Source organism: Protopterus annectens, chromosome 4.part0 (genome assembly GCF_019279795.1).
Source record: "Protopterus annectens isolate FY-2018-M chromosome 4.part0, PAN1.0, whole genome shotgun sequence".
NCBI lineage: Eukaryota > Metazoa > Chordata > Ceratodontiformes > Protopteridae > Protopterus > Protopterus annectens.
The window spans coordinates 753826000-753839199 of record NC_056733.1 but is presented as its reverse complement, the minus strand read 5'-3'; the positions used below and the strand labels follow the sequence as shown (position 1 = coordinate 753839199).

At 43.4% G+C, this 13200-nt stretch overlaps 1 protein-coding gene across 2 annotated transcripts in view; it reads left to right on the top strand.

The window, feature by feature from the left end:
* TRMT2A (tRNA methyltransferase 2 homolog A) overlaps positions 1–13200 on the top strand; it is an 826498-nt gene that overhangs the window by 624412 nt on the left and 188886 nt on the right. For both annotated transcript variants that reach the window (XM_044068710.1, XM_044068711.1), the window contains exon 11: positions 7086–7182. In XM_044068710.1, coding sequence (XP_043924645.1) covers positions 7086–7182 — 97 coding nt within the window. The remainder of the gene's footprint in view (positions 1–7085; positions 7183–13200) is intronic.

The following is a 13200-nucleotide window of genomic DNA, read 5'->3' as shown; positions in this document are numbered from 1 at the left end:
GGCACCCGAGGGGCAGAGGACAAACACAAGGCTCGTACAGTGGCAGACAATGGCAAGCTCCTACACAAAGAGGTGGTGAGGACAACTCGCAATCTTTCAGAAAGCAAAACCAATGACTTTCCCCTTTGCATGCCAACCAGGTCTCAAATGGCAGCACCTTTAGGAGGAAAGCTTGCGCCCAGAGTATTCACGAAATGCCTGGCATCAGTAATTGCCTACTGCAGACTTCAAGGGATACAAATATACCCTTATTTGGATGACTGCCTGATCCAAGCGGACAGCAAGCACATTCTTTTGAAACATCTGGCTTATGTAATAATGTTATTAAACTCTCTAGGATACACAGTCAACAAAGAGAAATCAAGACTAATACCCTCTCGGAAGATAATTTTCCTGGGTGCCAATTTGGACACAAACACCCAGATGGCCTACCTCACGCCAGAGAAGCAGGGGCAACTAATTCAATATTTCAGAACACTGGCAAATTGCACCAGGCTGACTGCAAGGAAAATCCTGCAGGCTCTGGGATTCATGGCATCTTGCATCTTACTAATCCCATGTGCAAAGCTGCATATGAGAAAACTACAATGGTACCTAAAAAACATATGGTCTCAACACAGCCACAGTTTGGAAACAATAATACCACTAATTGCATGTCTGCAAAAGGAATTTCTGTGGTGGGCTCAAGCATGCCAAACAAACACAGGTCTTCCATTCAGCAAGCCTCAAGCAAATCAAGTCATCACGACAGACGCCTCGGACTACGCCTGGGGGGCGCACATGACAGACCGGTGCATTCAGGGCAAATGGACCCAAAAAGAAAAGCACCTTCACATCAATCAAAAAGAAATGCTAGCAGTGATAAATGCTATTACAGCCTTCAAGGACCTTCTACAACCAGGTCAGCTATTGATAAGAACAGACAACACCACAGTTATGTGGTACATAAACAAGCAGGGAGGAACACATTCTTATCCCCTATGCAGACTGGCCATGTCACTTTTGAACATGGCCATGGACTTACAAATGGAACTACAAGCACAGTACTTGCCAGGCAAGGAAAACACGCTGGCAGACAACCTAAGCAGGAATATGACAGATCCACACGAATGGAAGTTGCATCCAAAAGTTTTTACAGAAATAATCCAAGAATGGGGAAGGCCAGACATAGATCTCTTTGCCTCCCACAAAAATCATCAATTGACAAAGTTCTGCACAAGGACCTTCCATCCAAAGGCCTGGAGAGTGGACGCTCTCTCTTTCAGTTGGACATCAATGACAGTTTATGCCTTCCCACCTCTTCCTCTGCTGCCCAAAGTCCTATTGAAGACCAGAGCAGACAGACCAAAGATGATCCTCATTGCTCCGGACTGGCCAAGGCAACACTGGTACCCACTCCTGAGGAGCCTGACGCACTCCCCACTATGGACCCTGCCTCTAATGCCTCTTCTTCTGACTCAGCACAGCTTCAAAACTCTTCACAGTCAGCTGAAGACACTCAATCTAGCCGCATGGAAGATTCCTTAGCATCACAGCGGGCCCTGCTCTCCAAGGAGGTGCAGGATGTCATTTTGGAGGCCAGAAGGCCACCAACTAGAAAAGCTTACTCTGCAAAGTGGAAACGTTTTTGTGTTTGGAATGAGAAAAAGGGCCAGTGCCCTGGAAAACTGAATTTACCTCAAATACTACAATATTTGGCCGAACTGCTAAGCAGTGGACTTTCGTTCTCCTCCATCAAAATCCATGCCTCAGCCATTTCTGCAGAATACAACACTGATCCACCTTTATTCTCTCACCCTCTATTAAGACAGTTCCTCAGAGGGGCTAAGAATTTAAGACCTCCAAGAAAACAACCAATACCTGCTTGGGATCTTAATTTCATTCTGGAAAAACTGACTTTGCCCCCTTTTGAACCAGCTGCCTCATCAGATTTACAATATTTGTCCTGGAAAACAGCTTTCCTTCTGGCTATCACTTCAGCTCGTAGAGTTTCAGAACTACAGGCTCTTATGGCTGTCCAGCCTTTCATCATCTTCCATCAGGACAGAGTTTCATTACGTACCAACCTGTCCTTTATGCCTAAAGTGGTATCCAGGGTAGCCTTAAATCAGGCCATACATTTACCTACTTTTTATCCTAATCCTCAAAACAAAGGGGAGAGATTACTGCATTCCTTGGACATCCACAGACAACTGCGTTATTATTTGGACAGAACAAAGCCTTTCAGAAAATCAGAACAGCTTTTTCTGGCCTATGCGGTAGGAGCTCAAGGAAAGTCAATATCCAAACAGACAATCTCAAAATGGATAGCCCACTGCATACGCTTTTGCTATTCCTTTCATGGCAAAACTGTACCTACAGGCATTAGAACTCATTCCACCAGGACCACAGCCACCTCTGCAGCCTTCCTCAGAGGAGTTCCTACCAAGGATATTTTAGAAGCAGCCACTTGGAGTTCTGTGCATACCTTCTCTAAGCACTACAACCTACCATTATACTCCAAGTCTAGAGCAGGCTTTGCCACTGCAGTCTTGCAGGGCATTTTGGCTCCTCCTAGCTCCACCTAGTGCCTACCACCCCTTTCTTAGCTTTGGGATTCTACCCATCTGTTATGACTGCAGCTGTATGCACGATGAACATAGTACAGTTTTGTACCTACCATAAATGTAGATGTTCGAGTGCTAATACAGCTGCAGTCCAAGTTTCCCTCCCTCCTTCCCCTCTAGGGGTATTTTTTATGGTGTATTTGCTTGCAACTACTGTTTTTTGATTATATTGCATTGCATTATTACATTATTTTATGTATTGCCTTCCTTCTGGGGGCACCTGACATCTAGGGCAAGAAAGACTGAAGAAAATGGGGTTGGCTGGTTCTTTTATACCCCTGTCGCACTGACATCAGGGAAGAAGCGACGACAACCGACACCGGACCTAGACTTTGGAATTCGGCCGACCGAGGGACCCGCCTGACGGCAGGATAACCCATCTGTTATGACTGCAGCTGTATTAGCACTCTAACATCTACATTTATGGTAGGTACAAAACTGTACTTTTTCTACTCCCCAGCATTCCTTCTCAAATACTCAGAGGGGTAATAAAAAAGCTATGGTTCCACAGGCCGCAGTCTTCCTTCCAAAATGCTCCTCAGGAATCCTCCTCTTCTTCTGGCCGGGGAAGATGATTTGATGGCAGATGCCAACCCAGAGGCAGAGGAGGTCCGTAGAATCAGGGCTTCCGAGAACCTTTCTCAGAGAAGCCCCCACAGTGCTGCTGAAGCGCAGCCCGACTGACCTGCCCTGGAGGCAGTCAGGGGCCAAATCTTGCACCCCCTGGCTTTGGCTGCTCTTACCTCAGATCAGTAGGTGCTTAACATTGTATCCAGGGGATACTTTATACCCTTTGCTCACCCCCTCCAGTCCAAAGGGAGTTAGCTCTCACAGAGGTTCAAGACCTCCTTCAAAAAAGAGCCATCCAGAAGGTCCCAACAGGACAACAAGGATACAGTACTTACACTCTCTTCTTTTTAGTGCCCAGAAAAACAGGTGACCTACATCCCATTCTGGACGTCAGCAAGTTGAATTCATCAGTCAAGTCGAGGTTCTGGATGGTCACTGTTCAGTCCATTCTTCTACCTCTGCGCAAGGTTGATTTTGGATGTGCTTGATGGGTCTCAAGGATGCGTACTATCACATAAAAATTGACAGGCGCTCCAGGAGATTCCTGCACTTCTGGCTGGGGGCCAATCATGATCAGTTCAGAGCCCTGCCCTTCAGTCTCACCTCAGCCCCCCGGGTGTTCACCAAATGTGTGGCAGTGGTAACGGCCCATCTCTGGCTGTAGGGGTTTCGGGTCTTCCCGTACTTGGATGATTGGCTCCTCGCAGTTCCCATAAAGCATCTTCTCTGTCTAGCCTCAGATTTCACTCTGTCTGTTTTGCGATCTGGACATTGTCAACCTTCCCAAGTCACACCTTACTCTGTGTTAGAGGCTGGAATTCATAGAGGTTCTTCTGGACACTGTCAGAGACTGGTAGATGTGATTCGGGAGCAAGTTCTCCTCTACCTGGATTGGGACTGTGTCCCTGTGCACCTGATTCTCCAAGCCCTCTGTTCGATGGCGGCAACTATTCAGTTTGGCTTCCCTCACTAGGTACCACATGCAAGTGCTTCAGTGGACCCGTGGGGTACAGTGGTCTGCTCACCTTCACCCTATGTCTATGGCAATCTAAATATCTCTAGTCTGCCGGCGTCACTTAGCATGGTGGCTCCAGTCCAAGGATCTTCTGCTGGGGAGACCCTTTTGTCTTCCGCAACCCCAAGCTACAGTGACCACGGACGCCTCACTCTTGGGATGGGGGGGTATTTTCGGTGAAGGACGGTCCAAAGCACATGGTCCCCCTCTGAGAGCGAGTTGCACATTAATGTCCTAGAGATAAGAGCTGTCCTACTATCACTGCAAGCCTTCCAGGATGATCTCCCTCTGGGGATGGTAACAATTCAGAGATAATATGATAGAGGTCTGGTACATCAGCAAGCAGGGGGGGGGACACTATCATATCTGCTGTGCAGAGAGGCCATGAGAATGTGGGAATGGGCGATGTCCACCAGGCGTTTTCTTCTTGCAACGCATATCCTTGGCGATTCCAGCATGCTGGCAGACAAACTCAGCAGGTCTGTCCTGAGTTCCCATGAGTAATCCCTGAACCAGTCAGTGGCAAGTCAGATTTTCGACCAATGAGGTCTTCCATGCTGCAATCTGTTTGCATTCCCATTCAGTCACAAATGCAGCAAATACTTTGCCCTGATTTCCCCACCGGGGGAGTCACCAAGGGACGCTCTGATTCATGATTGGCTACCAGGACTCCTCTATGCCTATCCTCCAGTGACCCTCATTCCCAAGGTTTTAAAGAAAGACTGTTGCCTGAAGGCTCACCTCATCCTCATTGCTCCCTTGTGGTTCTCCCTCCTCTGGTCTCATCTGAGATATCCTCCCTGAATATTAGATCCAGTTCAGGATCTCATCTCCTGTCCATGGGGACTTCTTCCTCCTGACCTTCAAACCCTGAGGCTGACAGTGTGGTACCTCCATTTCCAATGATCGTCAGTCAGGTTAAGCTGCCTTCTGCAGTGAAGGACATTATTTTGGCATCTCGGAAACCTTCTACAAAAAAGGTTTATTCCATCAAATGGAAGTGGTTCTCTCTTTTGGCTCATCAGCTGGACATTGATCCTTTTTCCACTCCTGTTCTGGACATTCTGTTATTCCTTTCCTCTCTGTTCCAGCAAGGAGCGAGCTTCTCTAATTAAGCTTCATCTGACTGCTATTTCTAATTTTCAACTAAGTGATAGTCCCATGTTTTCTTCTAGGCTCTGCAAGGCCTTTCTTAAGGGGGTGTCCTTGCTTAGACCTCCTTTCAAAGATCTGTCTCCACCTTGGGATCTTACTTTGGTGCTGCAGTGTCTGACTCAACCTCCCTTCAACCCTGCTGCGAAGTGTGATATTAAGTTTTTGTCTTGGAAGACAGCCTTTCTGGTGGCTATTACCTCTGCCAAGGGGGTTTCTGAATTGCAGGCTCTCTGCGTAAAGCCTCCCTTTATGATTTTTCACAAGGATATGGTCTCTGTCAGGACTAATCCTTCATTCATTCATTCCTAAAGTAGCCTCAGAAACTAGCCTTAATCAGTCTGTTCAGCTTCTGTCTTTTTTCCCAATTTTTCGAACAAAGGAGAGTACTATCTACATTACCTGAATGCACATAGTCAGTTACGTTTCTGTTTGAAGAGGAATAAGGATTTTTGAAAATCAGATCAGCTTTTCATAGCCTTCTCTCAGGCCAGGAAAGACAGGGCCATTTCCAAAGGGTCAGTTTCACATTGAATAGCTTCTTGTATAGCTCACATTTACAAAACCAATCATAAGGATCTCCCCAGCCTATTAAATCTCATTCTGCTGAGTCGGTGGCTACCTCTTTGGCATTTTTGGCTAGGACTTCTTTGGGTGACATTTGTGCTGCTGCCACTTGGTCAAACCCCCATACCTTTGTAGCCATTACAAGTTGGATTTGGTATCTAGGGGAAGAGCTTCGTTTGGTTCTTCTGTGCTCCGGCATGTCCTTCCTTGAGACCTCTCAGGATTATGGATAGCTGGAGACTCTGACCCATCCGTGATCAATAATGACATGGATAGCATTAGATAGAGTTATGTACTTACCATAACTTGGAATCTGTGTTAGCCAGTGTCATTATTCATCATGTTCCCACCCTCCGTCCCCCTCCTTCTGTTACCAGGGGATCCTTGGAGTAATGGTGTGTTTGGTTCTGCTATTCCTTGGTGTGGACAGTGTCACTATCCTGATGTTTATCTAGCAAACTCGATATGAGGATTATGGGTAGCCAGGGGTTCCTTAGAGGGTAGAAGCTCGATTCCAGGAGCTGTCGCTCACTCTGCCGGCTTGAATCCAAGGTCAGATCCAAGACCTATCCATGATGAATAATGATACTGGATAGCACAGATTCCAAGTTATGGCAAGTACATAACTCTTTTTATTGATAATTGAAAATTAATCCTTGTTAAATAATGTGCTGTAAATGTACATCTTATTTCTGAGCTACATTGAGTTTAGAGAGGGTTCTGTGAATATTGTAAATATGAATTTTTTCAAGATCTATACTGAACCTGTGTGAATTATAAATAGATTTGATAGACTGCAGCTTATTCTACATTGTTGTTCATGGATTATTGTACGCAAGTAGCCTTTAGTTGGAGGCTGTTTGGTTTTGTTTTAGACGGTGATAAGCTAGAATTAGCAGTTGATAAAGATGTACCTAGTATATGACCCAGATTGCTAGAACTTGACACTGGCAGCAAGTTTGTATAAGAAAACAAAATAAAATGCGTCCTCTTTGGACCAAAAGCAGACCCTAAATAATAAAATTCTAATATATTTATTACTATGCTGCAAAGGGCGAGTACAGTTCCCCAAGTTACTGTATTTTTGTGTTTTTGTTGTGCATTTGTTAGATATATTTTCCTTAGTAGAAGATGTTTTTTTAACTGTATTTCTTAAGAAATCATTTCTGTTGCAGATTCCAAAGTTATTCTTGCAATTAGAAGAGCAGAACACCTAAAGAAGTTAATTTATGTGTCATGCAATGCCCGTGCAGCCATGAACAATTTTGTAGAGTAAGTTTTCTTTCATTCATCGTTTGTGTGCACTCTTTGATATTGCAGGCATGTTTTACCACAGTTTGATTTGAATTGCTAGTATAGAATGACTTGCATATTTATGATCAGTATATATTTTTTTCTACACATTTGCTTATAATGTATAATAGCTTTTTTGAGACAGGTAGAGTCTGGATATCCCTCTGTATTACTGGATGTTGCTTCTCCCTCGTGAACTCTCATTAAGTCCTTGAAAGATATTTAGTATTCTAGCACTGTACACCAACCCCCGCTACAAAATGTTTGCTAAATATCTGAGAAGAGCAGGAAGGTAGAAGGCCACAGGCAGTCTGTAAGCCTTTGTCATATGGCTTACATAGTGATGTTTGTTACTCTTACAAAATAGATTAATATAAAGTCTGAATAAATAAAATGTTTTGTGATATTCAGCTGTAGTTATTTAAATCACTGTCTCCTATCATCTCAAACATAACTGCAATGCTGCAGTTTTCTTTAGCACTGCACAGCTCTGATGTAGGAATACGCATGTTTAATTTGCACTCTGGTTAATATTAGACAAACAAAAGCATATTTTTAAGTGTAATGCTTTGTATTTCTTACCCAAACGTCTTTACTGCTGCTATTGTTTTATTTTTTCAAAAAATGTTCTTCCTTCGGTGCACATTGTATTCCCACCATATGATGTGTGGTTCCCTTTTTCTTTACGTGCGTTACTTTATCGCTTTGATTTAGACTACTCTCAGCTTCCTCTGAGAATCCTTGGAGAGCAAGTTAGTATATCTGTTAGTGTGGTTATGTTTCTGTAGTAGCATAGGGCTTCTATGAGTTCCCAGTCCATGCCCATGGCTGCCCCCCCCCCCCACCAGTTACTGCCCAAGCACACCAGTGTGTCACCTAAGGAGAAAGAGCTGACATGACTGCTGCCCTGTTACCTCTGTAAAGCTGTGTGGTCAGCAGCATGTCTGCCCCTTGGCAAGTAGTACTGCCATAGCCAGCCAAGAGAGAGCAGTTACCCCAACCTGACTTATGTGGTGCTGTCACTCATGAGGCTACTGCAGTCATGAGATGTGGCTACTGGGACATTCCCACCCCTTTTACTTTCTTCAGAAGCAAATGATCCTTTTGTTGCCTTTTTGTTCTTTTGCCGCAATTTTTTTTTTTTGAGTGACTATAAAACTCCATCAGTTCCAGTATATAATTTGTATATTTTCTGAAGGTGACTTATTGGTACATATTTCTTAAGATGGTTCACTTTTAATGAATTGTTTTTCCTGTTAACCAAATCCGTGTCCATTCACAGTGTGCCTTGTAAGTAATTCTTAAGGCTAAATCTGTGTTTAAAGGTGTTAGTAGCTTTAGCCAGAAGATGGGTACTGCATCCTGCCCCAATTTTCCATTTGGGAATTTTCTTAATTTTGACTCAATTTCTCTGTCTGTTCATCCCTTTTCATATTCTCTACATTAGAGCTCCTTACCATTTCTTTTAATTCTTCTATCCATTTAGCATGTTTGTGATATTCAACAAGGTCTTCATAAATGGTTCTCTAAACTGTACCTGTTTCATTCATCCATCCATCCACCCACAACCCCTTTTCCCCCATTTTTGCTCATGGGGATGGGGCAATTGGCTAGAACCAAGGTTTACAACTATTTCATATGTTTGTGATGTTTTAGTTCCTTTTGCTTTTTCCCATTTCTCCATAAAACCTTTTTAGGTTGTTGTTGAATTGCTTAATTTGTACTTTATCTACATTGTTTTTTCTGCTTGTTTTGATATTTTTAGTTTTAGAAAGTCTGTAATAAATTATGATCTGTTTTTGAGTTTGTATGTTGATTCTTAACACGTCTGTCTTTGGATTCTTGATGATCTAACTGCATGGCTAGCCATCATGCAGTATAGATAATTTCCAGAGGCTATACAGTCTTTGTTGTTTTTTTTTTCTTTACCAGATATCCCACCCCATCAGAAGGAGGCAGCCAAAGAGAGGTTGCAAACCTCCTGATAAGAATAGCCATCCAAGAGGTCCTACCAGACCAGGAAGTAGCTGTGGTTTACTATTTTTTTTCCTAAACTCCCCAGAATAACAAAGGACCTTAGGTCAGTTCTAGATCTAATGTAAAAAAAAAATAAATAAGCAAACCACTGAAAAGAAAAAAAGGCACACAACCAGATTCTTTTTTTAAAATTCTTGTTCTTCCGGTTAGCGCTTTCGTCAAGCCTCCATACACTCAACTTCATCAGCCCCTGCCTTTTTTTTTCTTGTCAGTTCTGGATCTAAGCAGCATAAGTATGTGTGCAAAAAAAAAAAAAAAACAGGTGGTTTCAGTTGGTCATTTTATAACTGACTTCTGTGTATTCATGAGGTAGATTGGAGGTGCTCTTTGGATCTGTAGACCAGCTATGTGCATATAAAGACTGGCATGGCATTCAAGATGTACCTTTCAGTGTGGGAATCGGTCATCTGTTCCAAGCTCTTCCATATGGTCTCAATACAGCTCCATGGTATTTACTGATTGCATAGCAGCAGTGGCATCTCACTTGAAACTACACAGGATGCAAGTGTTCCTATAACTGGATGACTGGTTCTTAATCCTACAGAAGTTACTAACTTGTACAAGACATTACTTATTTAGCTTTGCTGTCCTTGGACATGTTAGGGACACTGAAATGTGCCATTTGCAGATGCAAGCACAAGAATTTATAGTCTCCTACCTGGACACAATTTACAAGTTAGAATGCTTCACTCAAGGCAGAGTACAGCCCATTCAAGCAGTGCTATTACTTTTGATTCAACATCATAGCCCATTAGTACTAAAGGTCTTGAACTCTATGCAACAACCCTCCACTTGGTTCTTTGTGACAGGTTCCACATGAGGATCTTAAAATGGACCCTGTGATATCAGTAGCTTTAGTCACTGGATTCCATGAATCAAGTTATTGTCACAAGCATTTCTTCTTATGGATAGAAATTCACAACCTAGGCAAGAAATGTCCTGCCACATCTCCCCTCTCCATAGTCACAGGTACTATGGATGAGTTGCATTGTTTTGGACACATGTTCCAAATGATGTAGATTCTGCAAGACGCCTCCTTAAGCATAAACATTCTGGAGAGGAGTTATCCTCATAGCACTGCAGGAAATGTATTACCACCTACCCCTGGATGCAGTTCCTCTCCACTCTGGTAGTGTTAGTAGTGTGGTATACTGTCAGACAGGGGGATCCCAAGCCTATCCCCTGGGTTAGGAGGTCGTGAGGGTGGGGGAATTGGGCAAGTAATTCTCTTCACTTTTTGAGAACATGTAGCCCCAGTCAAGCCATCTGTGGAAAGGCTCAGTAGATGTCTTCTGATGCCATGTGAGTGATCCTGGAGTGTGGTTACTGTACAAATGAGCACCTGCTGTTGGAGGAAGCCTTGCAGTGATCTGCTTGCATCTCCACCCAACAACAAGTGCAGCAGCTTCTTTTCCTTCATCTTTCCACAGGGTCAGAGGACCCAGAAGACTGTTATTCACTAGTAGGCTCTGGGTTACTGCATGCTTCCCCAAGCCCTCTGACTAAATTTCTGCAGAAAGCCAAAATATGTAAGACCAGAGTCATTCTCACTGAACTTTCCAGTCCCAGCAATTTTATCAGGTGAGGCCACAGAAGGGGAACTAAAAGAAACCTATTCTAGAGCATCACCCTTATCACCTTTTCCATCTATACACCAGGCAACATTTGGATTGCCAGCCTCTCAAGTTAACTGCATGGTTTCTCAAATTCCTTTGATAGGCAGAGACCCTGTACGCCCTCTTAAAGTGGTCCAAGTCTTGACTGCAGCCCCAAAACTGTACACTGGAATGATATGGAAATGGACGTGAATAAAATTCTCTCTGGGTGACACAAAAGGGGTTGATCGCTTCACTGCTTTGATTCCAGCTATTTTTTGGTTTTTGGCAGGCATCTTCAACATGGGATCCACCTTTTCCACTTGGAAGTATATTTGTTAGCTATCTTTAACCTTTTTCAAGGTTGTAACTTAGCAAAGTTTTAACTCCACATCCTTCATCCACTACCACTTTCTACATGTCAGCTCTTGCCATCTTTCTCTATTCATAGGTGTATACTAGGCTATCTACTGCACTGGCCCTTGTAAGCCTAGCAGTGCAAACCAAATATGACCAACAAATTTGAATAATATAGGTGGTGATTCGCTGACTGCCTCTGTCCATCACAGATGTAGGAGACTGACCTGGTGTGAATTTCTGATTACCCATCCATTGGTCCAAGTTGCGCTTAAATGGAGAGAGGGAAAAACTCTGCTTCACATGGATGGGGAGCTTGTTCCAGAGAATGGAAATTCTCTGAGAAACTGTCTCTTCAACATGTTGTGTTTATGTTGCAAGCATAATTTAGCTCTCTTAGTCTAGTAGTGATTATTTTGTAGATGTGCAAAAAGTTCATCCAGACAGGGTCCAGGTATGCTTTGCATGGCAGGCAAAGATGAACTCTCAGAAGTCTGCATGATACTGAGTACAGAGACAGGGGCTTTGAGGCGATTGGTGTAGCACATTGTGTTTATTCCCTGTATCATTTTTGTAAGAAACCTTTGTGGACTTTCTACTTGCTGCATGTGTCTAGTCAGGTACATACCAAAGAGGACAAACTCCATGATGAGTTTGAGAACCAAGTACAGTGGTATTATGACTTCTCTGAACCTGTTTGCCTTACCATTGTTTATAAGTTGAGCAACATAGGGGGATTTCCTTACTAACTTGGACAGCTATTTGTCAAACGCTAGGTTACTATCTCATGAAACCCCAGATCCCTAACTTGTGAATTAACTTTTAAGGATGTTTTATTTATGACACAGTTACGTGAGGTGACAGACTTCCCAAAAGGTACTGTAATGCATTTCTTGGTATTGAGTTTCTAGTCATGGCTTTGACATGAAGCATTTATCTGTATTAGACCTTCCTGAAGGGTGTTTTCATCTTGGGAGGATTCAGTGATTTCTCCCATTTTGCAGTTATAGGTTCATAGGTAGGTACTAGGCTATTGGCCCTATGCCAATGTAAGCCTAGCCAAAGATACCCTGGATTTCGCCACCCAAGAAAATTATTTTCCTGTGCCACTGTCGAACAGAGCCACAGAAGTGATCCCCGGGGTGAATTTCCCATCTCCCATCCAGTCATCAAGATTTTTCTTAGCGCTTATGAGGAGCTTTGTTTGTTATAGATAGGTAGTTTGTTCCAGAGTATGGGAAGTCTCTGGGACAGGAATCTATCCCTCCAGCATGTTCTGTTTATTGTGGTGACAAGGTTTAGGTCCCTAGACCGTGTAGCTCGTAGGAATTGGGATTTCTTTAAGTGGAGCATGTCTAAAAGCTCTGGGTTTGACATAGCTTTGTGTGTTAGGTAGAGATCGCCTCTGAGTAGGTGATATGCAATGGAGTAAAGCTGCAGTTTTTTGAGACTGTCTGCATAGGGCATCTGTTTGAGGTCAGTAATCCTCTTGGTGAGGTATTTCTGTGGCCTTTCCAGTTGTAGATGTCTTGTGAGGTACATACCAAAAGGGGCATTGTACTCTATAATGGGTCTAATGAGTGATGAGTAGAGGGGAACAATGATCTCTTTTTTTCCTGGATGAGAAACCTTTTGTGATGAGGTGTGCCACATACAAGGATTTCCTGACTACTGTGGTGATGTGATTATCAAAGGAGAGACTACTGTCCACCTGTGTCCCAAGGTCTCTTATCACACTTTCAGTGTTAAGTAGACTACTGCTTATGTGGTAGTTCATGGGTACTGAGTTTTTGCCAAAAGGGATGACAATGCACTTTTTGGCATTGAGCTTGAGGCCATGGCTTTGACACCAGGCATCTGTCTCAGCTAGGCCCTTTTGTAGGATGTCCACATCTTTTGGAGTTTTGATTATGGCTCCTAGTTTGCAGTCATCTGTGAACTTCGTTAGCCAAAGACCTTCTGTGTTGGCCTGTACTTTATAGAAGTAGATACCAAACAGGAGAGGACC